Source organism: Vespula pensylvanica, chromosome 4 (assembly GCF_014466175.1).
Source record: "Vespula pensylvanica isolate Volc-1 chromosome 4, ASM1446617v1, whole genome shotgun sequence".
Lineage (NCBI taxonomy): Eukaryota > Metazoa > Arthropoda > Insecta > Hymenoptera > Vespidae > Vespula > Vespula pensylvanica.
The window spans coordinates 2,614,886-2,638,318 of NC_057688.1; the positions used below are offsets into that span (position 1 = coordinate 2,614,886).

Here is a 23,433-nt window from a genome sequence, read left to right on the forward strand (position 1 = left end):
TATGGCGTCAGTGTGGATTGCTGTAATATTTAAAATGTCAAATGAGTGTTACGACGTACAAATTTCAACGAATAGATACTTTTCCTTGGCTACGTTTTAAGTTTTTTTTTCCATCTATTAAACTAATTAATAACGTGAAAAGGTTATATGCAAGCCCTTTCGAATGATTTTGCTATAATCGTTAATTTAAAAAACACGTAACACCAAATAAGTACGTATATGTATTAATTATTTTTTTGTAGCTATCGATACGGTTGAAGTACTATCATCGAGAAAATGATCGATAATACGATCACACCTGTGAAATGTAATCACTCTGAACCATCTTATACAGAGTAAATTAATGGTCACCTGTCTGTATAGGTCGAACCAGTCTATGAAAACGTTCGAAAAGAAGATAATGCAGGAAAACTCGGTATGTATATTCGATTATTTAATTCTTCTTAATTTTTAAGCATTTCTTAACATTTGATATTGTAATTTCTATGACTAATAGAATTACATAATTCATTCTAACCTCAATACGTAAAAATCCATTTCATGAGCGTCATTTAAACAGATAACGTACGTACTAACGTTCACTCGTATTCACTCGTATTGACCATATCTTATCATATTCTTAGTCTCTTATTTTTTATTTCATATAGTAAAATTCTCATAAAATCTTTTCTGATGCGAAGAAACATAATGATCATTGCAATTTCTTTATGCGTCACATTCTTTTATAAAGCTTTACGTATTCTATTCTGTGGTCAGTATTATCTACAAATGTTTGTTATAGTTACAGTTGAAATAGAAGTGAACAGTATTAATAGGTACGTTGATTATATTAGTTTTAATTAATTTAGATTGTTAAACATTTGTATTACATAGATTTGTATTATCATAGATTTATATTTATTTATAAATTTATATTTATTAATATCTTCCATATATTCCTATATGATATAAAAGATGCATATGTATAATATAGGATTTTTTATTTAATACTTATATTTTAGGTTGGATTTATGTAATGAATTAAAATTACAAACAAACAGGATCGGTGATCGTGGTGGAAAAGGTTGAAAGAATTAAAAGATTAAACATGACATCTCTTGGAAAACTAATATTCATAGATATTCACTGTAGGAATCCAAGAATTTCATCTTCCACTGATTTGCAAAAGGATTATGTTGAATCTTTGTCCTTTGCATTTCAAAATCTATTTTATATGCCGTTTGATATTATCGAAAACTATGGCAATATGATATATACTTTAGATATTAGTCATAATAAATTTTGTAGGTGAGTACACAAGTTTAATTGTCTTATAATTTTAACTTTATACGTGAAATTGTTATATTTTTTAGAAGTTTACACTTTTTATCAGAATTTGAAAATTTAACATCTCTCAATCTGGATTATAATAATATAGATGAATTTACTGTCTTCCCATACATGCCAAAACTTCAACTATTATGGTTAAATCATAATAAGATCGATCACTTATATCCATTTATTAAGAATCTCTATGAGAGTATGCCTAACCTAAAATATTTGAGTCTTATGGGAAATAAGGCTGCGCCTAGTTATCTTAATGGTGGAACGTTTTATGACTATTTACAGTATAGGTAAAATATATATCAAACAAAGTTCTATTTTTCAAAACAATTATCTATTATTAATTTTATATCCGTATATACTTTATTTTTTCTATAAAGATTGTTTATTATATCCTGGTTTCCACGCCTTGTACATTTGGATGACAGGACAATAACTCCTGAACAATGTCAAGAAGCTAAAAGACTGTATAAGAGGCCATTCTTAGAAAGTTTATCTGAGAATACTCCATTACCAGAATGTTTCAAGTATTTGCATAAAAAGTTAGCAAATATGTTTTCAAAACCAATCTTGCCTAATAAATTACAAGGCACAAGAGGAACAAATGTTATTATTTGAAACATTTATAAATGAAATGAAAGTATAAGAGCAATCAGAGAATATATTTTTTTTAAAGACAGAATAAGTATGTAAAAGTCTTAGAGATTTTTTAAACAATATATAACTGCCTTAAAATTATTATTATATTACTTAATAAATTTACTGGAGGATTTAGGATTTTACAGTACATTATGTATATTACTATTTATGATACATTACAGAATTAGAATTTTGTATGGTACAGATATAATTTATATATTAACAAAACCTAATGTACTAATAGTAATATCTTACATTATTAAAATATTTTGTTATTTGTTATATAATATGTTTCATAATGTTTTTATCCTTTTACATCTAATATGTTTCGTTTGTACAAAAATTTAGTCTTAAAAATAAGTTATGTGAAATAATCATTTACTATCATCTTTTTATATGCATGTATTAAACTCTTATGAGATTACACTAGTGATATTATTAATTATTAGATATTTTCATTTATGTGATGATATTGATTTACAATAGATCTAAATTTTTAGATGAAGAATAAGGTGTAAAAGGTATATCATAACATAAAACAATAAAAATGAATAAATTTGTTTATGCATTTTCTTATATACATTAATCCATTTATTAATATTATTTTTATAACACCATTTATAAGGAAATAAAAATATATGCTTTTCATACTCCTAAAATATTTGTCATATATTTATATTTATATATATTTATAAAGAATCGCAAAGAAATTTTTTATGTGTGTATTTATATATATAAATAAATACTTTCTATTTTATTTATTTACGCCGTAAAAGTAAAATGAACATTGAACACTTTATTATATAGTTTAACGATTCGTTAATATATTATTTTATTAAAAAAATACCTGTGCCTTTATTTTTATCTATTTTTAATAATGTAAAACAAAAAATGTATATATAAATTAGCTTACATATTTGAAACAAAGAAACAAGATTAATAGTTAATACAGTTTTTTGTTGATTTTTTTACGAAGATACGCTCGAATTTAATGATATCCCTGCAGAACCTCAAGTGCTAATGTCGTCTATAACAAATATAAAAAAGAAGAAAATGACAAATTATAGATAAATATCTGATGACATCAGCAATTAACTTATAATCAATTTAAGAAAGTTGCTACGCATTAATTGTATAAAAACATAGTACCAAATCTACAACTTGTTTTATGATGTTAAATAGTCTAGTATTGGGCATTGTATCAATTGCTTCTCTGATAATAGATATTAAACCACCATTTTTCGATATCCCTTCGCACACGATTTCATTGATCGTTATCGTACATGGTAAGGATTTACGTAAAATTTTGTCCAGGATATTGTTGGTCATCATTTCGAATCTTGCGATGTAATTGATGAATAGTGCAGGTATAGCCATCAATCGAGAGCCTATTAATGGAATATTATTTAGTACTAATATTAATTTTAATAGATCCTGAACCACGAGATTATCCTGACGAACAGCGATGCTATCATCCGAGCTCATTCTAGCTGAAACGAATAAAAAAGAATTTCTAATAATATGTAAATACTTAATCCTTATACTTGAAATATTTTATATAAAATGCCTGTATGTGTGTGTCTATATATATATATTTTTTCATAAAGATTGTTATATCCTGTGTTATATTACGTTAGATTTACAGTCTACTATATTACGTATAAAATATACATACTATAGTAGTATTATATTATATTTATATTAGATATCTGTATTTTATTATTATGTAACAAATATTTTCCCGAAGTCTACTATACGTTATTTAATAAAAATTATAATAATATTTACCGACACTGGCACCGGCACAAATATTGGTACAAAGTACGCAGGATAAAATAATTGCAAAAAGTTTATATTTTTGTTCTTTCATGTTGCTGCTCCGTTTCACAAAAATCACGCTTTAGTTTTAGTAAATTACGTATATTCTCTTTCAATGTGGTCAATGAGAATCGTTCCGTGCTTTAGGGTGCTTTACGAACTTTGTGTTCAGTGAAATACCATTTTCTGTAAAAATATGCATTGTCATTCTAAAACGATAATCGTTTACCTTATCGTTTACCTTGTTATTTTCAGAGTTGGTAATTAAAACAGCTTGCTCATCGAGTATTTTCAAGGAATATTATAAATATTATTTCCAATGTACGATTATTTTCTAGGTTTCTTGTTTTATGTTTTATTATGAACGTACTAAGAAGAAATTTCTTTTCACACCATTGGTATAATGAAAGTATGACAATGTTGAATATTTTAATACGTTTTCATATGCGTAATTTATATTATTTATTACCATTCTATATATATACATATATATTAATAATATATAATAATATAAACATATATAATAATTAACATTAATAGAAACAAAAAAAGCAATAACTGGATTTTATCCCAATATCGTTCGTTTACTTTCATTTTATCCGTTTCTTCTATGAATATTTCAAGTTGCAAATATAAATTTGTAATATTTACTATAATTTTTTCTATTAGATTTATATATTATATATCTAACTACTTCATTTGAAAATCTATATTTTTATTCTTGGTAAAGTTTGATGTTACCTGATTCTTAGTGCAACAAAGTTCACTGAATTAATATAGTTACTGTTTTTTTTTATATTTTTTTTTTTTGCATATTCATAACTTTTACGCAAGTTTCGAAGCAATTATTGTTGTTAGAAACATAGATTATTTTTATCTAGAATAATTAAGATATCGCATGTGTCCTTCTATATATTATTTGTCTTTTTTCTAACATGAAGTTGCTAGTAAATTCATTTTAAGAGTTTTATTCAATATACATATGTATATTTATACAGAGTCTTTTATATACAAATTTATTTAACAATACCTATAACAGAACCTTAACAATTAATAAAAAGATAAATTTGGTCATTTGATAAAGATATTTTCACTCAAAATATACTCTTTATCTCATTTTTTAAATTTGTATAATAATCGAAAATAGAATGATAAATATTTTTCCCTTCAGATCCATAATCTTTCCATAACGATAGATCTATGTCCGGAAGATCTGTACATTTGACAAGTGGATTTCTAAAACACGAATAGAATTAGAAAGGATGTATTTGTTCTGAAAATTGTAAAATGTAAATTTATAACTTACAAGTCGGAGACTAATTCGAATCCTTTGCGTTGCATTAATTGAATATTATCACCATTGTTACAAAGTAGCTTCGATATACTAGCCTTTCGTATTTCTTTCAATTGTTCTAAAAGCATTATGGTTTATGTTTAATTTCTAGTTTAACATAATGTGATTATATAAACGATATTATATCGAGAAATGAATATAATTTTTTGAAAAACGTACGAATTTATTTCTTATTTCATGTAATACTGACCTTTGGTAAATGCCACATCAGGATCGCCACTTTCGTACCAGAATCGATCGCCAACTCGTGTTCGATAGAATTGTTCAAGAAGAATAGAAAGGAAGGTAGGCCCAGAAAGAGTTCCTGGCACGTGTTCTTCCAAAGATCCGCCAACAGTCAAATCTACGTCATCAGGATGAGCATAGAGACTCGCCAATTTTTGAATATTCTACAAAGAAGCAAATATTTCAATGATAAAGAATTTAAAATCCTTTTCTGAATAGTTCGAAACAATTCAAATTAATTCCTTCATACATCATAAGATATATAGTCGCTAAAATCGTTCCATTCTTTTGCTCTTCCCAAATTACAATATTCTCGAAAATCATTATATGATGCGAGTCCATGATCACGATTTCTTTGTATGTCTATAGCTCGTAAATCCTCGCCTAATGGTTTATTACCTTTGAACAGGTATAATGTTATCTAAAATAAAATACGAAAAATTATATAAAACATTATATCTTGTCAAATATAATAAAAACTAATTAAACAGAAAATGTAATAGATTCTTACCTCTTCGTCGAAAAATTGATCACTGGCCAATTGTGCTTGATAAGATAAACCTCTGGTAAGTTCATCCATGTTATCATTTTTTTCAATAATGCTTGGTTTATTTAAATAGTCACTGAGTCTTAATGGGAATGGAACTGATTTTCTTTCCTCATTTATCAACCTAATATATGAAAGATATTGAAATAATTAGATTAAGACGTTAGGCTTCTCAGTTTGAAAGAAAAAAAGTAATATTTATATTAATGAATGTAGTCAATACTAACTGGAGATAGCCTGCAATAAGAGAATGGAAATATCTGAATGCAGCAGTGGAATGCTCATTAAGAACACTTGGATCAATACGGAAATCGTAATCGTTCACATAATCGTGGGTATCATAAAGAATCTTATTATCGTATGTCTGCCTGATACCTAATAAAATAAATAATAATAAGAGATGTTATATTGTAAAATAATGTATAAAATATAAAAACAAAATGAACTTTTTAATTAAGAAAAAGGAAAATTTTTAATACCAAGGAATAATGGTAGCCATTCGTAATATGATATATGTTGATGTTCCGCGATAACAATACGCCTAGTCTCTTGATAAATTGTTTCGTCTGACCAATGTGGATTTAAATTTGCCAGTATACCAGCTATACGATTGTGTTCTCTGAGCAATAAAATTTGCAGTACTGTTAGTTGAGTATTTTGATTCACACGAGTATCACCTGCAAAAAAGATTTAAGTCCATTAAAGAACAAACGTGAGAAACAATAAAAATATCCAGCGTCATATTTAATAATTAATATTTTATAATTAATCGTAAAATATTACGCCTGAGAATAGGTGTTATTCTATACAATGTCGATAAAATAAATTTTATTTATCTTTTATGATATGTAACACATATTATAACTTTTCTAATTGTACCATTATGTTGCTTACTACGAACCAGACGTTTAATAAAGTTTTGTATTAATAAATGTCACTCAAAAACAACATTATCATCATTGTATAGTGATGCCTATCATACAGGCGCAACATTTAATATTTTAATAAACAATACTAATTTAAAAGAATTTTTTAATAATTCAATTAATTTAATTTCGATATCTTTTAATAAATCTTTTAATATCTTTCAATTAATTTCTTATTGAGTACAATAAATAGAGCAAAGTATGTTCTCTACTAATACGACATTAATCGATTGGATCGTTCCAATGAAAATATTTGTGAGTTGTTTTGTTGAAAAAAGAAAAAAAATGTAAAAGAAACGTTACCAGCTTGATAACAAACTTCGTCCTCATTAGAGAGATTACAAGTATTTGACTTGTTTGTAGCAGTTGGTGGCCATTCCCTGTTACTACGTATATCTACGCGCATTCGTCCAGCGATATAAGCCCGTAAATTGTTTGCAACTTGCTCGTTTGATCCATAAACGATGGAAAGATCCAGATAATGTGTAACGACTGTTAACTAGAAATTGTAAAATGTGTTCGTAATAAATCGATTTATAATAAGATGCCGTGAAGAATAGATTAAGACTAATTGTAAGTGCATAATCAATCCTAATCGTATCTTTACAAAATATTAAAAAAATTATTTTAACTGGATTTAAAAGTTTACAAAAATAAAATGATATTTTTAACTCTTTTCCTTTGTAAATTGGGATATTCTCATCCCGATTAAGTAAACCTATTGTTTAGAAAATTAACTCTATGCATCTTGTTTTATGTATTGCATTCGTATAGATCGTTGTTATACAATGTGAATATGAAATACATTGATGTTGTCATGTATTAATTTTCTCTCATTGAATAATAAGATATTAACGCAATAAATCGATAAAAAGCTATAAATGGATATTAGATAAGAAAGTAACGAACCTGTTCGGCAGCGGGACTGTATCTTAGCTTGCATCCACGGTCAAGATCAGTAATGCTACGAACGAAGTTTACACATTGAATGTTGGATTTGCTGTAAACTGGATCGTTGTAAGGTATAGCGATGGGATAGCACTTGGAATCGTGAGATAGTGTATCCAATAAATGACCATCTGGCGTGCAGCATTGAGTGCTATGAGGATCTATTCTCGTAGAAAAATATAAAAGATAATCAATAGAAAGTTCGATAGATTATATCTAATATATCGTTGTATGATATTAAACGGTTTTCACTTAATGAATATGTTTTTTAAAGCCGTCCACTACGACAGGAAGTCGCACGATCACAGAGAAAAAAACTCGTTACTTTGATTGCAACCATATTAAGATATAAGAAAATCAATAAAGTTATCAACATACTATTGGCTTGTTTTGGGAATGTAAAAACTTTATGAGTTGTAATTGTTCGAATAAATTTACTTGACGTAATTTTCATAGTAAATTTCACTTGACTAATTTTAATTATCTTTATAGTTTTCATAAGAGGATTTTATATTATTCATGAGAGGAGATTTATTCTTAATTTGTCTTTAACGTCGTTTTATAATAATTACAACTTCATTCCATTTAAGTCACATCATATAACACAAACGAATTTATTAAATAATTACGATAAGATACGTCTTAGGATAGTTTACTTACTAAAAAAATAGATCTTTGATGACAATTATTCAAATGTTTATGAAAAATAAATGTTACTTTTTTATTTTTTTTAAATTATTTATAACTTTGATAGGATCAATTTTTCGGTCGATGTTGATTTTTTACTTATATATTATATGACCTCCATATCCTTAAGAGTTTTTTTTTCTTTTAACATTATATATTTATCAAAGAAATATTTAATTATCGCAGAAATATGTAATTGAATTTTTACTCAAAGAGAGAGCAATACTCACTTGATTGCGTAGTTCCAGCGATCAAAGCCATATCGTGGGTTATAATCTGACCCCATTGCATAGCAGCCAATGTTAACTTATTATCCTTGATAGTGACACTAGGAAAGAGTGTAAAACTGACCAACCGTGATAAAGGTAATTCGCTTCCTGTAATTGATCCTGTTGGTGTTTGGATTCCTATGTAATAAAATATTATTTTAACGTTTCACTTCGTTGAAATTAAGTATTACGTACATATTAGTTATATACGTAACGTCGATTAGTGATAAATTACTATGTAACCATTTCTCTATTCGGTCGAGTTAAAAGCATGCTATCGATTATGACACTCATGTAATTATGTTAATGAACGTTGAAGTTGAATTATGATATGAGTCATAATAATCTATGAAAAGAATTTTACTCGAAGGTTCAAGGGTAGGATTATTAAAGTCAGTCTTCTTGCTAGTAAGTTGACAACTTCCTCTTTTTATGGTCAGATTCTTTATTTAAAATTTAAGTTCTTCATTTTAGAATAACGATAGATTTTTTTCTTTATTACTAATTTACTTATTACTAATTACTTTATATATAAACTAGCATCGAATCTAATTAATCTTGATAGATGTAAAATTATGGTAGAAAAATGGTAATTAACGATTATCAAGAATTGAAATTTTGTTTTGTATTAGATATCAAGATATGAATAGTTTTTATAAAGGTGCAATTTCACTCTTTTATTAGAAAGAGAAAACAATAACGAAAAATAGCCATTTCATTCAATTTGTAAAATAAATTTCTTTTCTTTTGTAATTTATTCTATAATAATAGAAGAGATATACATATCAGATATAATGTATATGGTAGCTAGCATTAGATTAGATCAATTTAGACGGATGAGAAAGTGTTAAATCACGAAAGCTACACATAAGGCCACAACGCATTAGAAGATAGTGCAGCGAAGCAAAACACAGCAAAAACGATCTTCAACATTCATTAAAATGTGATTTCGTCCTGAAAATTCTTCGATCAATAGTATATTAATTATTGTTTGAAAAAAAAGGAAAAATAAAATAAAATAAAATATTAAGTTTAGCCGATTAATAAAACAAAAACAATGGAAAAAGAATATTATGTATGAGTTACTATATTAAAAAAGATAAGTAGATAAAAACTCACATATTTGCAATAGACTGGATATTGTCAACATTTTGTCGGAAACAATTAACATTCTTGGAAAAGAATTTCAAATGGGTAGTAACTTTCAACAAGCGTATATTCTTTCGTAAAGAACAGAAAGAAAAAAAAATTCATTTATTGACGCTTCGCCACACTGCAATATGCTCTAATGCACAACTAATCTTTCGAATATTTTCTAATATTGCTACATTGATCTTGACATAGATGTGTCATCGTATACAAACTCTTGAAGCCATATATTATCATTATACACTTTTATCAATTCATTTGTGAATTTTCAACAAGTGATCAACGCAAAACTGAATACATAAACGTGAGATGATAATAATTTAATAGTGGTCTTTTTTGTTATAACATCACGTTTGTAGTATATTAGAATATGAAAGAGAAGAAAATAAAAAAAAAAGAAAAAGAAAAGAAAAAATAGTAATTAAATTAGTAGAAAATGTGACAGAGAAATGATTATAAGAATCGATTTTTTTTGGGCATTATTGATTTAAAAATAATGGTTGTATCCTGGCCATTCAATAGTTACTTTGCCGCAAATTCAAAATCTACTGTTGTTCAAATAAAATGCTTTTTTCTGTACTTCAAGATGGTATATTTATAATTTGTTAAATAAAGTGTTTCAATGAGTTACTGAGCTTTTACAAGGTACAGCTAAGAAAGGAACGATTATAATATTTTTTAGGATAAAATATGTAATACACCTCAACGGCGAATGTACATTACATACCAGTTTACTGGTTTATGGTTATTAAATCCTATGATGCTAGCAACAAAGTATAGGTAGTTTAGAATTACTCTTAACCCAACAGTGCCCGTGAAAATCGATTTTTATAATTCTCCTCTTTTCTTTACTTCATTCTCTATATCCAACAATTAAATTTTAACGAACGTTCCATAGAAATTGAAATTCAATATGAATTTGATTAGATTATTATTTCTTGTGCTTTCTAATTTACTAGATCTCAAACGAATGTTTCTATGATGCATTCTTTATCTTGTAGTTAGTAAATTCATATCGTACGCATGTACGTATGTACAAATGTAAATATATAGGTATATGCGAAATTTATGATAGAAAGTGAAAGTCTCGTGTTTGTTCTCTTAGATAGCTATATCTTCGAAATAGTTTTTAGTTTGTCGTTGATCGTATTAACAATGATCACGAAATTCGTGAGACGTGTGACGTAAACCAGTTCCTCGACTTAAGAAATTAAATCCACGCTTCGTTGCACGATTTTCACTACTGCAACATCGAACTTAAGGTTTAAGTACACCTTTACGCAGTGAACAGAATACACACGGAAGTCCTGTCACGTTCGATTTTCGCATCGAGAAAAAGGTTCGATTGTTGTTACTATGACGTAAATCGTGCAATCATGTGTTGAGAATTACTTTCAAATTATGTTACACCATCATGACGTACGATAGTATATCGTATAATTTATTTTCGAAGATAAAAAAAGTATTAGTTTCTGAGAAAGTGGAAATTACTAAACTCAAGATCGATTGTAAGTTGAGAAAGAAAAAAAGAAATGGAAAGGGGAAGAAAAAATGGAGGAGTGTAAGAAAAAAAAAAAATGAAGAAAGAAAGAAGTATCGTTATTTCAGCTCAATACTTAGAGATATTCGCGTAATGAGGCAGGTAGTGCATACCGACGATTACGATATATTACGTTGTTATATGCTTCAAGAGATCTTTAATGAGATATATATCGAATCAACGTTGATCTCATTTTTATATCAATTAGGTTCGATCACGTTATTAATTATAAAATTGAAAAAATCTTTACTTCTGATCAATATTGCTATTAAATTGGCTAAACAATAATTAAGTAAAACAACAATTAATTAGGTACTTTTTACGTAATTTATAATAACCATAATATTCGAACATAGTTATTATACTCGATTAAATTATATATATGCAAGTAAGTATGTTTCAATAAATGTGATTATTATAATGTAATTTAATATATTCCTTACCGTCCGCATAATTGGGTAAAAGAAGACGTCCGTATCGTGTATTGGCTGCACCCCATGTAGGATTGTATAAATTATTGCAAGTACCGTCAAAACTACGATATCTACTTTTCTGACATTGTCCATTGAACGTATCACCGCAGGTCATTCGTCTATAAACGTTAATAAAATGTCATCTTCATTAATTGCCCGCTGTAAAAATTGGATTCATATATAGAGCGAAACAAAAATGTTTCCCTTGTAAGGGAAATTTTACAAGGGGAATATATACGTATCGTAGTTATGTATAAATTCGATCATTCATTTAAAAGCGATACGCTTGATGTATCAAATATTTATGTTACTTTACTAAATAATGCATTAGAATGTCGTGCTTGTTTAAAATGTTACATAAATCAATTTGTGTTTAACGAGTAATGGTGTACGAATGAAGAACGTTCGTTTGGCGCTCGTTGGGCGATCTTCTACGTCAAGAGTTATCTTATACAGAAGCTCATTCAACGTAATTACCTTGAATGATGGATAAAGAACAGGTTGAGGAGAGTGGAACGGACAAGTTGGAAATACATATATCTCTTTCTCTTTCATTCAGAATCTACTTTAAGAAATTTCACTTCGTATTACATCGTCGTAGACCTTGTAAACACGAGTGGAAACATCTCTCTTTCCATTTCATTCAGATACTCTTTCTTTAAGATTTTTACATTGTTTTATAAACACATCGTACGACTTCTGACTAGTACATAAACTTCTACTTTTGGAAAATAGCAATTTATGAAAATCAAAGAAATTTTTACTTACTGCGGTAAAGGTAAAATAGGAATTACGCTAGGTGACGTGGAGAATGTATTGAACATCCAACTGACGGGAAACAAATTTTGGAAAGAATATCCATAAAAGCTGTTATACGAAGATTCTGAGCTCGTCAAATCCAAAGAATTCTTCTTGTCTTGATCTGTAGAAGAAAAATCGTGAAGAGAGTTTATTATAAAAATTTTACGATCGTTTCAAAGAAAATAAAAGAAGAAAAAGGAAATAAAAGATTCAATTGTCTGTAAACTATAAATCTTTACACGGAACGAACAACGTTTAACAAAAAACTTTTATTATGGTAAATGGGACATGTTTTCCATCGGAGACAAGACTATTACATTATTCGTGAAAGGGGAGTTATATTTTTCTCACGGAAAACCTTCGAATGGACAACGACTGCTGGTGTTCGGAGAGGTAGTCGGAGAGATATTTATCTTATATCTCGATTACGTCACATGATACTCGTTATTCGAGAAACGCATAAAGAAAAATAAAGACAGAGAGAGAGAGAGGGAGAGAGAGAGAGAGAAAGAGATCTCGTATGTGTTTTTATATAGATTTTTATCGAATTATGCACCTTCTAATATCTTAAATAAAAAGCTCGATTACTGAACGATTCTAACATTTTTCAACTAAATCAAAGCAAGTGTCCTTAACTCGAAGTAACATTTCTAATCTACGGTTCATTGGATTTACAATAGCGAGGGAGTGAGCACCTTTCACTGCTTTCAGCTGCTACCATGAATTTTATTAGGTTCTTGTATACTTACGGATAGCATACTCTGAAATCGTTTCGAATGAGAAATCTTAGATTTACACTCTTGAATACGCACATAAAAAATATTCCACGATCTTTAGAATAGTTCTACGAGTATTATTCATAACAGAGCCCTTTGGGCTTCATAACTTTTAATATTTTAGCAAAGTAAGAAGATGGATATCGTTAGAATTTATTATTGAACTTATAAACGCCGTTATACATTTTAAAATCCGTACCCTGTTAGAAATTAAATTAAAATTCTTAAAAAAGAAAAAAGAAAACTAAATTGAATATGCATGAAGTGATAAACTGGTTTAGAAAACTGCTTTAGATAAACCAAATCTTGTTTCAATTATCGTCACTTCTACGAATAAATATACTTATCTTATTATTAGATGTAATTCATTCAAATTAATTAAATAACTTATTTTATACATTTAAATTATTTAATTAATTTATTTTATCCAAAACTTATTTAATCCATTTAAATTAAGTTTTTGAATGTATACATATTGGAAATGCATTGACTGTGTTCTCGAAATTGTGTAGATTGCATTGCAAAAATGCAATACATTGCTCGCTCGACTCGTTAAAGATCGAGTTTAATATTTTTTACGAATTAAGTTACACTAAAAAAAAGATAAGAAAAAGGAAAAGAAAAAAGTAAGAATTTATCTCGATCTTGAATCTGGGAATGATAATTTATCGTGAGATGTAATTCATCTTGTTTGGTAATTTTGCAACCAAAGATTATAGTTTCGATTCAATAAAACACTAACGATCGTGTTTGAAAGACACGCTCGAAAATACCTATCGTAGGTAGGTAGCTATTTGATATATCGAAATCATTCAGTCGATTTAAGGCTACGTCCCTTATCTAAAACGATCAGTAAAACGCAAATTTCATGCGTCATTCTCAATGTTTTCGTAAAAATCCAATCACAGTCATTCGCATGCGAGCAAGTAAGCGAACACCGGTTGAACTTTTCGAATATCATTTCCGATTACACACCATTCTAAACATTAACATATCTCGTCGATTATAACTCGGAGAGTAATTAGATATTTTTATTCCAGTATCGTAGAAATACAGAAACTTTTCGTCAAGGAAATTCGTCAAGGATCGTCAACGTGAGGAAATTATTCTTGAGCAAATTTCTTTCTTTTACAAAAGTGAAATCAATTTTTGAATCGACTATTTGAAATAAAAATGCTTTTCAAAGATTTTCAATAATAAGAGTATGCATATAGGGAATGTAATTATAGAGAAATAATTAATGGAAATAAATTGTCGATTAATAATTGATATCAATTTGAGAAAATTGATCATTTTCAAGAATAAAAAAAAGGAGGATATTAAGATGTTTTCTATTTGCAATATAATATTTTAGTTTTAATGGCATATAAGTGAACGTTATTTAAAAATGAAAGTAGTTATTTTAGTTTAAACGGCGTGTATGACTTGATGAAATACAAAAAAAGAATTATCGAAGGATTCAATGAATGATCTTTTTATAAAATCATAAAATCGGATTAGATATTCAGAAGATTACTTTTAATGTCACTGTCACCTATTTCTCTCTTTTAATTTTTTTCACTTATGCAAGACTTTCCTAGACTTGTAATGACATACTTTCGCGCGTAGATATTTATACACGTAAGAAATGTCCTCGGGGACATACACGAAACGATCTTTTGATAGCTTCGTTTCGCTTTCGAAGAAAAGGCCTTTCAGATCACGTGTATAATACGCATTCCTGAATTCACATTAATGAACCAATTCTACGATACGAATTTCTAGTTTTCCTTTTTTCTTTTTTTATATACTTGTATTTCTACGTATGCTCGACAGCATAAAAAACTACATTGTTATTTAATTCTAACGATATATTGTTTTAATTACGAGAAAGTGGTCCAATTTCTTTCTTGAGACAATTAAAATTTTTATATAATCACAACAATTTCAACGAAAATAATTATAATCGAGCCAATGTGGAGAAATGTTCGATATGCCTAATTAAACTACTAATTATTAAAACATAAAAACTAAAGTTCTTTAATTTTATATATATTTATTTGAATAATTATATAGGAATAAATTATTTTATGTAATGTTAAGTCGTCGTTTCTAAGTAGCCTAGTAATACCTACGCTATATATTAAATAATGTCTATTCGTAAATATAACATTCATATCTCATTAAGGATAATAAGATATTAATGACAGATTTATGTAATATGTAATAAATTTTCGTTCTTTTTCAGTTCTCGAACATTGTCTTATAACTTCTAACTTAAAAATAAATTTTGCTTTAGATTGTATAGTTTGAACAGCTATATAAATTAGATAAATGATATTTTTTTACTTAAAAATGACGACATATACAACACATCATTTATAGAATTTAAATGTACCGCACTGTCCAAATGTTTAAGTTGCCAACAGTGAATTTATATGAATTAAGTTACCCGAATTCCTTGATCGATTTATCTTTGTCGTTGTATCATTTGGGGAATTCACATCAATGGCAGCATTTCCTAGATTGAAGGTCCTGCCAACGAGAAGAAACCACAACAGCCATAACACTTTTCTTCCAAGCATCTTTCTGAAATTTATTAAGTATTATTTATAAGTATATAATTTATGAAGTTTCTGTGTCTCTGAAATTTATACGAATAGGTATACATTAACTAATTATCATAATTAATAAATGAAGATTATATTTATTAGTTCATTTTATAATATAAATTAAATTATTGTATTTATAATATTATCATACTTTATAATAAATAAAGTAAAGATCATTTATTAGTTTATAAATACAAATTTTTTAATTCATATGACTATGACATTTGCAAATAATAGAAAACCAAAGGAATGACAAATCCTAATGTCAGTCTTTTTTCGCAGTTGAATAAGTAAAAAGGAATATTTGTATTTTTCTCATTCATTATTCTAGAATTTTACGTTCGTTTTACATTCCATCGCTTATCACAATCTTCTAAAGTGTTTATAATCGACATACGAGTATTATTAATTAAAAACAATAGATATTTGATGGACGTTTAATCAACTAATTTATCTAAGCACAACTGTTCAAAATGTACGCACGCCTTCTGGATTAACACTCGTTTAAAAAGTCGTATCTAGATTAAACACCTGTTTAAAAATAGTACAAAAATATTTCATGAAAATTCTATCAACTCCTCGATTTTATCTTCGATTTACGCAGATTATTCATTCCATGAGATTTTTTTTTATGCAAATAGAAAGTAATATAATTTATGCAAATAGAGAGTCCATCAATGTGAAAAAAAAATATTAAAGAAAAAAGTCGATATAAGTTATGAAAGTATTTATTTCTCATATTTCTTCAAACAATTTGTATATATAGTAATCCAAAATAATTTATTTTTTTTTAATTTTACAAAGATAAAGAAACAATATATGTTTTAAACGTATCCATAAATCTATTACTTTTTCAATACATATAATGAAATCAATGAAGAAAAAAGATAGTATTGGGATATAAATAATAGTAAGTTATTGTTTAGGAATTCTTCAGTCTCTGGCAAGCAGCAAAACAAAAACAGTCGAGCGGGATAAAATTTTATTGTAGGTATATGTGTGTGCGTGTGTGCTTTGTACTATTCGGAGAATTTAGAAGTAACATCAAAAGGGCATGTAAACAATCAACAAGCGATCGAGAGTTTGGCCTTGGCACGACATTCTTTGTTCATCCTTACTAATGTGCTACACAGTTCTCGTTCCTCTAACAACTCGTACGGACGTGTTCAGATTTGCTCCTACTTCGTTAATTCCAATTCGTCTAGCTTCTCATTTATACTATAAGGTAATATTTTATAAGCTTTATTTAATAATATATAATTTATTAGTCCGATTTTATGCCGTATTAGATTTTAATATATATAGTATTTATACGTTGAATACACATATGTAATTACATTTACATATTACATTTATCTTCACTCGTTAAAATATTTGGAAATTTTTAATTTATTAAAGATTATAGAAAAATAGATATATTTTCTGACTGCGTAAAATGAGATCGCATAAATTAATACTGTTTATAAAAAGTTTGCGTAAACGGAGTGATTATGTTATTGCATATGAAAAAAAAGAATTGTAAAAGTTTTTAATAAGTAGCGCATTAATTAAATAAATCGAGATAATTAAGTAAATCGAGGGATGAATCAATTTATATAAGATCTCTAGTCTAAATAACGAATGTCTTATACAATCGTATCGTGTGATTATATTTCGATAGCGACAGCCTAAGCGAAATAGTTAACATAAAAAGAAAAAGCACGCACGAAGACGTGGGCATGCAAGAAATAAAAGAGAAAAGGGAACTTAAGAGCGAAGGAATTCTTTTTATGGTTTCATTAAACTGCTTTTTTTATAGATTTCATAAATCTTATCGTATATGTTATAATGAATAACTCGTCTTTTCTTGTAATTACTACTGTAGAATAGAAATGATCGATAAGTTGATGATGATCGAATCGTTAAAAAATATATTAAATCTTTAAGAAGAAAAAAGATATAGCTAATTTCATTGCTAGGACTATAATAAGGAAACGAATGCAGATGGGCGGACGCTGTAAAAAATAATACGAGTGAAACTTATACAGAAAACAAATTATCATTAATGGCGTACAAATAAAATTATACGATTTCGCTTTATGTGATTTATTCTCTTAAAAGTTTAATTTTTCGACGTGTAAGCCGCGTATTGAAAATAGACGAAGTATCAACAAGAGAAAGTATCAACAAATATTTCGAGTAATAAACTCCGACGTTAAAAATATGAAAAAGAAAAAATAAAATAAAATAAAATAAAATAAATCCGTCATCTCTTGGTTGATTCGAATTTTTTTGTAATTTTCTTAAATACTGCATAAAACATCTTTGATGTTTCTAAAGCATACGTTTCACCTATCATCGTCCGTGATTCACTTGATTGCATCCCGAGGATTGAATCTCTCTGGTAAACGAATGAACGGAAACTCTGAGAGACCGGAAAGGAACCGCAAAAGTAGAAGAAAATTGGAAACAGCAATCTCAACAGCTGATATGTATACATGCATGTATTAGTATAACGCATAACGTTGTTAAATCTCTGATACGTGTGTTTTCTCTCATTAGCCATTTTTTTGTAAATGAATTTTCATTAGAACTTATCATTATCTTTCGGAGAAGCACCTCTTCTCGTGAGTTACGAGTTAATAGATGAGCGATGTCTTAACGAATAAAAAAATATTACTATAATCAAATATTCGCTGTATTATATCGCTATGTTTCTCACCAATTTATTTCTATGTAGAAACTATGTAGAAAATAATCGCGAGATAAGCAACTGTATTTTGAAGTCAAAATACATATCTTTTTCTCTTTTTTTCTTTTTTATTTGCGTGACCAACGATTTGATTCCATTTGAGAAAACGAAGGTCAGTTTAAGAAACCGTTTCGAAATGATCGTTCTGCTCTAATTCTATTCGATCACTTCTTGTGATATCTCCTGTTTTGCTTAAGTCGACTTTCGTGCATTTAATTTGATCGGAAGAGAGTTAAAGGAAAAAAAACGTAAGCATTTTTCAAAGTTCGTTATTTTAAAAGAATATCTGTGTAATTAAAAATCGGGGAATATATGAAATCAAAAGATTTGTTTTTATGTTAGACTACGTCAAATGTTTATGAAAGATCAGTTAGACTCGTTTGTAAATAATTTACCATATTTAAATTATATTATTAATTTATTTTGTTATTTCGTATTTATTCTTGTAATTATATCTATTTATTCAGAAAGATAGTGGTACAATATTATTTTTTTTCTTTTTTATATAAACAGAAAGATTACGATATATAAAAAAAGATATATATCAGTATTGATCTTACTATCAATAAGAGAAGAAGATAATTTTATATGAAAATATAAGTTGGAAATAAAGAATAATTTTTTTTTCATTTGAAGCTTTATCTTCGAGAAAATCGACTTTTAATATTCTTCAAGTGCATATATATTTAATTACAGCGTGTTGAACTGGATCTCGATACAGACCACATGTTATGTTCTTTATGTAGAAATATCATTAATATCATACGTAATATTGATCAACATTACGATATAAATTGTATATGTCGTTTATGCACCAATATCATTAATATCATACGTAATATTAATCAACATTATGATAAAAACCACATATGTCGTTCGTGTAAAATGTCAATAATGTCATACGTAATATTGATCGATTATGTGTTTAACAATGACATAGTTAAGTGCATATATACTTGGAGAATATTCAAACCCAATCTTTTTGAAAACGAAATAAAAAAATTGTATTGTATATTTTCGACTTTTTTTCATATAGACTAATCTCTTTGATTATCTCTAGAAATATTAGAATAATCTATATAAATATCGCTTGTCAATGATGAAAAATTTTACAAAAAAGTATAACAATTAAATCGATAATGAAATTAACTCACATTTAAAGAAAGTCACGTGTGTAGTACTTTTGTTGATCGAATATTTTCTAAAAAAGAAAAAGAAATATTAAAAGGATATAAAGAAAATCGTAGGACGTCGTATGAATTCGATGCAGTTTATACGCGTTATGAACTGAAGAATTAATGCGGGAATTATTTATAACCTTCAGCCATTATAAATAACAACGCACAGAATTTGGTAGTGCAATAAATTTCACCTCGTTTATCAGTACATTACACATATATCGCATTGATGTATCCATATTATCTGTTTATGAAAAATTTTTAAAATAACTTTATGATAGTATTAGAAGAAGAGGAGAGGAGAGGAATTGTTATTCGACATAGTTCCGTTATGAATAGATAAATTGATAACAATATTTGTCTGGTTGCACGATTGTTTTAAATATAAAATTTATATAAGAATAAAGTTCCAATCAGATTAGTCTAAAAAAAGATTATGCAAACAAACACCATGAAATTTATTATGGAAATACCGGTGTCCCGTATATGTAGATTTCTAATCGGAAGATATAAAATTCTATAGTCTACTGTTCTAAGCAAGTATTTATAATCGTATGACTAATCGGGAACTACCATTTATGAAGTAGCAAGCAAGTCCGGTTAATGTTAATCTTTAAAAGCTTATACATTATTTGATTCCGCATACCTATTCGAAAGTTATCTAAGAAGGAAAGATTTTTGCTTAGGACATTTAAAAAAATCGAACTATCCAAATTTAAATTTCAAGAATACTGAGATAGAAAAAAAGGAAAGAAAAAAAAAACAGTAATAAATCCATCCTAATTTATATTTCCTGCGTTAAAGATTCTCAGTCTTTTTGACCGTGTAAATTTAACGAGAGGTGAATAATAAAACAAAGCAAGGAGAAGTAATAATAAAAAAGAAGGGAAAGAAAAATCTAAAACTTGTGCAAAAAATGTATGCTTTATGAACTCGGTAATTACGAGAGATTATAATTGGAAAGAAAAAAGAATAGATACGTACATCAGTATTTAAACAAGATATATAATAGATACGCGCAAAACTTGATCTTTAATTGCATTTGCATGTGAATGCATCGTTCGAAATTTATGTCGTGTCTGTCAAAGAAAGTAATATCTTATGTGATCCCACCTATATGTACAAGCTATGTAAATTCTCTGACTAATTTGATATTATCTTCCTTTAACGCGTAAAACGGTGTAATAATTGATGTTCCACACAAGCAGTTTTATTTTTTCTTTTCGATATTCTTTTTATCAATATCTTGAATTCTTCATATGTACAGATAGTTTAAATTATAAGCAAGATCGAGCGTAACGAAAGTTAATTTTATTAACGTTTCATAATAAAAAAATGAGTAATTATAGGGGTGAATGATAATGTTAGTATAGAAAAGCTAATTTTATCAATGTCTCATAGTAAAATTTAATAAAAAATAAAAAATAATGGGGTTATCAAACATACGGGAAAAATAATTTTTGTGAGAAACGATGCATTTAATAATCGATAATATTAGATCAAAGTCACCATTGTAATATTTTTTCAAATAAATGTTACATGAAGAAATGATCGAGATAATATTGTGAGAAATTGATTTTTTTTATCGATCGATGAAAAAATGTAATATTACATTTATATATTTGTCTTATTAAATTTATAAATGTCTTATTTTTAATTTCATCAGAACTAATCAAATGTGTTAAATGTTCAATTGATTGAAAATTCTAATTATGATTTATTATGTATATTTAAAAGACAATTATAAAATATATCGATAGCAGTTAATTGAATGAAATATTGTTCAATAGGGTTTGTTATTTGGTTTGTTAATTTGATTATTGAAAATGAAATATTGAAAAGAAAAAATAAATTTAAATGATCAAAACTCAACATACTAATCATAAACACTAACAATTCTTTAAGTGACTTCTTCAATGATTTATAATGGTATTATTTGAATCAACGATGCTTTTACATTATACCTTTCTGAATCAAAGATTCCTTTCACACAACTTTTTACGACTTTTAATTACACAAAGTAAATTACGTTTTTACTCGGAATGAATGTAGTTCATTTTTCGTCGTAATATATAAATGGGACTCTGTTAATACAATCGGAACGTCACATATGTGCCCAATAAACGTGTTAAGAAAATATAAACTCTACCATTTTTTCAAATAATCTTTATCGAGTACGTGATCAATCGACATTAATGCTTGATGATAACACATACAAAAAAAGTGTTGATGAAGTATTTGATTATTACGTAAAGTCATATCATATCATTGATCTGTATGATTGATAAATCTAATAATTTCGGTTAATCATAAAATTAATTTTAATTATATTATATATTGTTTTTTTTTTAAGAACGAGGTAAAACGAATATATTTATAATATGATAATAGTAAATATATATATATATATATATATATATATATATATTTGTATAAGGTATACTTCAATATATTTTGTGAAATAAAAATCAATTGATCTGCTTCAATATTACATGATAAAATACGAAATAACTTTAGAGCCACTCTAATACAATAATTATAGAAATAAATCGTGAATGAAATCGATTAATCCTACGCAATGAACAAACTTTTAATAAGAGATATCTAACTTGAATGATTTTTTATAAATATGAAATAAAAAAATTTACTTTTCTTTATATAAGAAAGTACCATGATATCGATAATTAAATTAATGATAATAAAAGTAACATAAATCTTTTTTTTCAATAATTTTATGCTATTATAATCCAGATAGATATACCACAAAATAATTGATAAAAATTGACTTTCTTACAATTTTTAACTTTCATATTCTTTTTCAATGAAAAATTTTTCACAAAATGGAGACATTGTATGAAATGAAGATTTAGATTAATAATAATAATAATAATAATAATAATAATAATAATAATAATAATAATAATAAATAAAAAAGGACACTGATATATAGATACTCGTAGCACTGATAAATACCCGATAATATTTCGATCACTTCCTTTTCGGTCACGATTAGGAACTAGTTACAGATAGAACTGAACGAATACAGGAAATGTTGCGATGCTTATATGCAAGGAGAGAAAGTACAGGGACTGATCAGTCACCCCACGCTACCGAAAGCTCTGCGTACATACTAATCGACACTGTTCCTGTAATTATATCAACACTTAAGCTAGATCATTCGAGACTTCTCGCAACTAAAAAATTCCAAGATTAAATTTTGTTGCTGAATTTGATTATCTTTCGAAAGTACGAAACCGTACGAAAAGGAATATTAATTTTAATTTGCAGAAAAGAAAAGAAAAAGAAAGAAAGTAAAAATAAAAGAATATATATAAATAAAGATAAAGGAAGTTTTGATTGGAGGATATTTTTTTTTCTTTGAATATTTTTTTGCCTATTTTCTCGTTTTAAAATTTTTTATACTTACATCCTTTACCCTTTTTCGATCTTTCTCCTTG

At 27.2% G+C, this 23,433-nt stretch overlaps 2 protein-coding genes across 7 annotated transcripts; one reads left to right on the plus strand and one right to left on the minus strand.

Annotated features, from left to right (window-relative positions):
* LOC122628546 (leucine-rich melanocyte differentiation-associated protein-like) lies at positions 1 to 2,244 on the plus strand. 4 transcript variants are annotated; one of them, XM_043810951.1, is made up of 6 exons: positions 11 to 211; positions 364 to 415; positions 782 to 815; positions 1,002 to 1,287; positions 1,353 to 1,613; positions 1,704 to 2,244. In XM_043810951.1, exons 4-6 carry the CDS (start codon positions 1,088 to 1,090, stop codon positions 1,939 to 1,941), a joined length of 699 nt encoding a protein of 232 aa, XP_043666886.1. In that variant the 5' UTR covers positions 11 to 211; positions 364 to 415; positions 782 to 815; positions 1,002 to 1,087; the 3' UTR covers positions 1,942 to 2,244. The 4 variants fall into 4 exon arrangements, with proteins under 4 accessions (XP_043666885.1, XP_043666886.1, XP_043666887.1 ...); XM_043810950.1 differs by having other exon boundaries at positions 1 to 142; positions 243 to 815; XM_043810952.1 differs by lacking the exon at positions 782 to 815.
* Positions 2,245 to 2,756: 512 nt separating this feature from the next.
* LOC122628535 (peroxidase-like) lies at positions 2,757 to 23,023 on the minus strand. Of its 3 annotated transcripts, XM_043810927.1 has the most exons (18): positions 22,949 to 23,023; positions 19,952 to 19,998; positions 15,907 to 16,043; positions 12,667 to 12,820; positions 11,869 to 12,017; positions 8,698 to 8,874; positions 7,742 to 7,941; positions 7,136 to 7,331; positions 6,386 to 6,583; positions 6,134 to 6,281; positions 5,871 to 6,030; positions 5,610 to 5,780; positions 5,325 to 5,523; positions 5,087 to 5,192; positions 4,022 to 5,016; positions 3,751 to 3,966; positions 3,112 to 3,452; positions 2,757 to 2,989 (listed from the first exon to the last, which is right to left on the minus strand). In XM_043810927.1, exons 3-15 carry the CDS (start codon positions 16,037 to 16,039, stop codon positions 4,875 to 4,877), a joined length of 2,133 nt encoding a protein of 710 aa, XP_043666862.1. In that variant the 5' UTR covers positions 16,040 to 16,043; positions 19,952 to 19,998; positions 22,949 to 23,023; the 3' UTR covers positions 2,757 to 2,989; positions 3,112 to 3,452; positions 3,751 to 3,966; positions 4,022 to 4,874. The 3 variants fall into 3 exon arrangements, with proteins under 3 accessions (XP_043666862.1, XP_043666860.1, XP_043666861.1); XM_043810925.1 differs by having other exon boundaries at positions 2,757 to 3,452; XM_043810926.1 differs by lacking the exon at positions 19,952 to 19,998 and having other exon boundaries at positions 2,757 to 3,452; positions 22,949 to 22,967.
* Between the last annotated feature and the right edge of the window lie 410 nt (positions 23,024 to 23,433).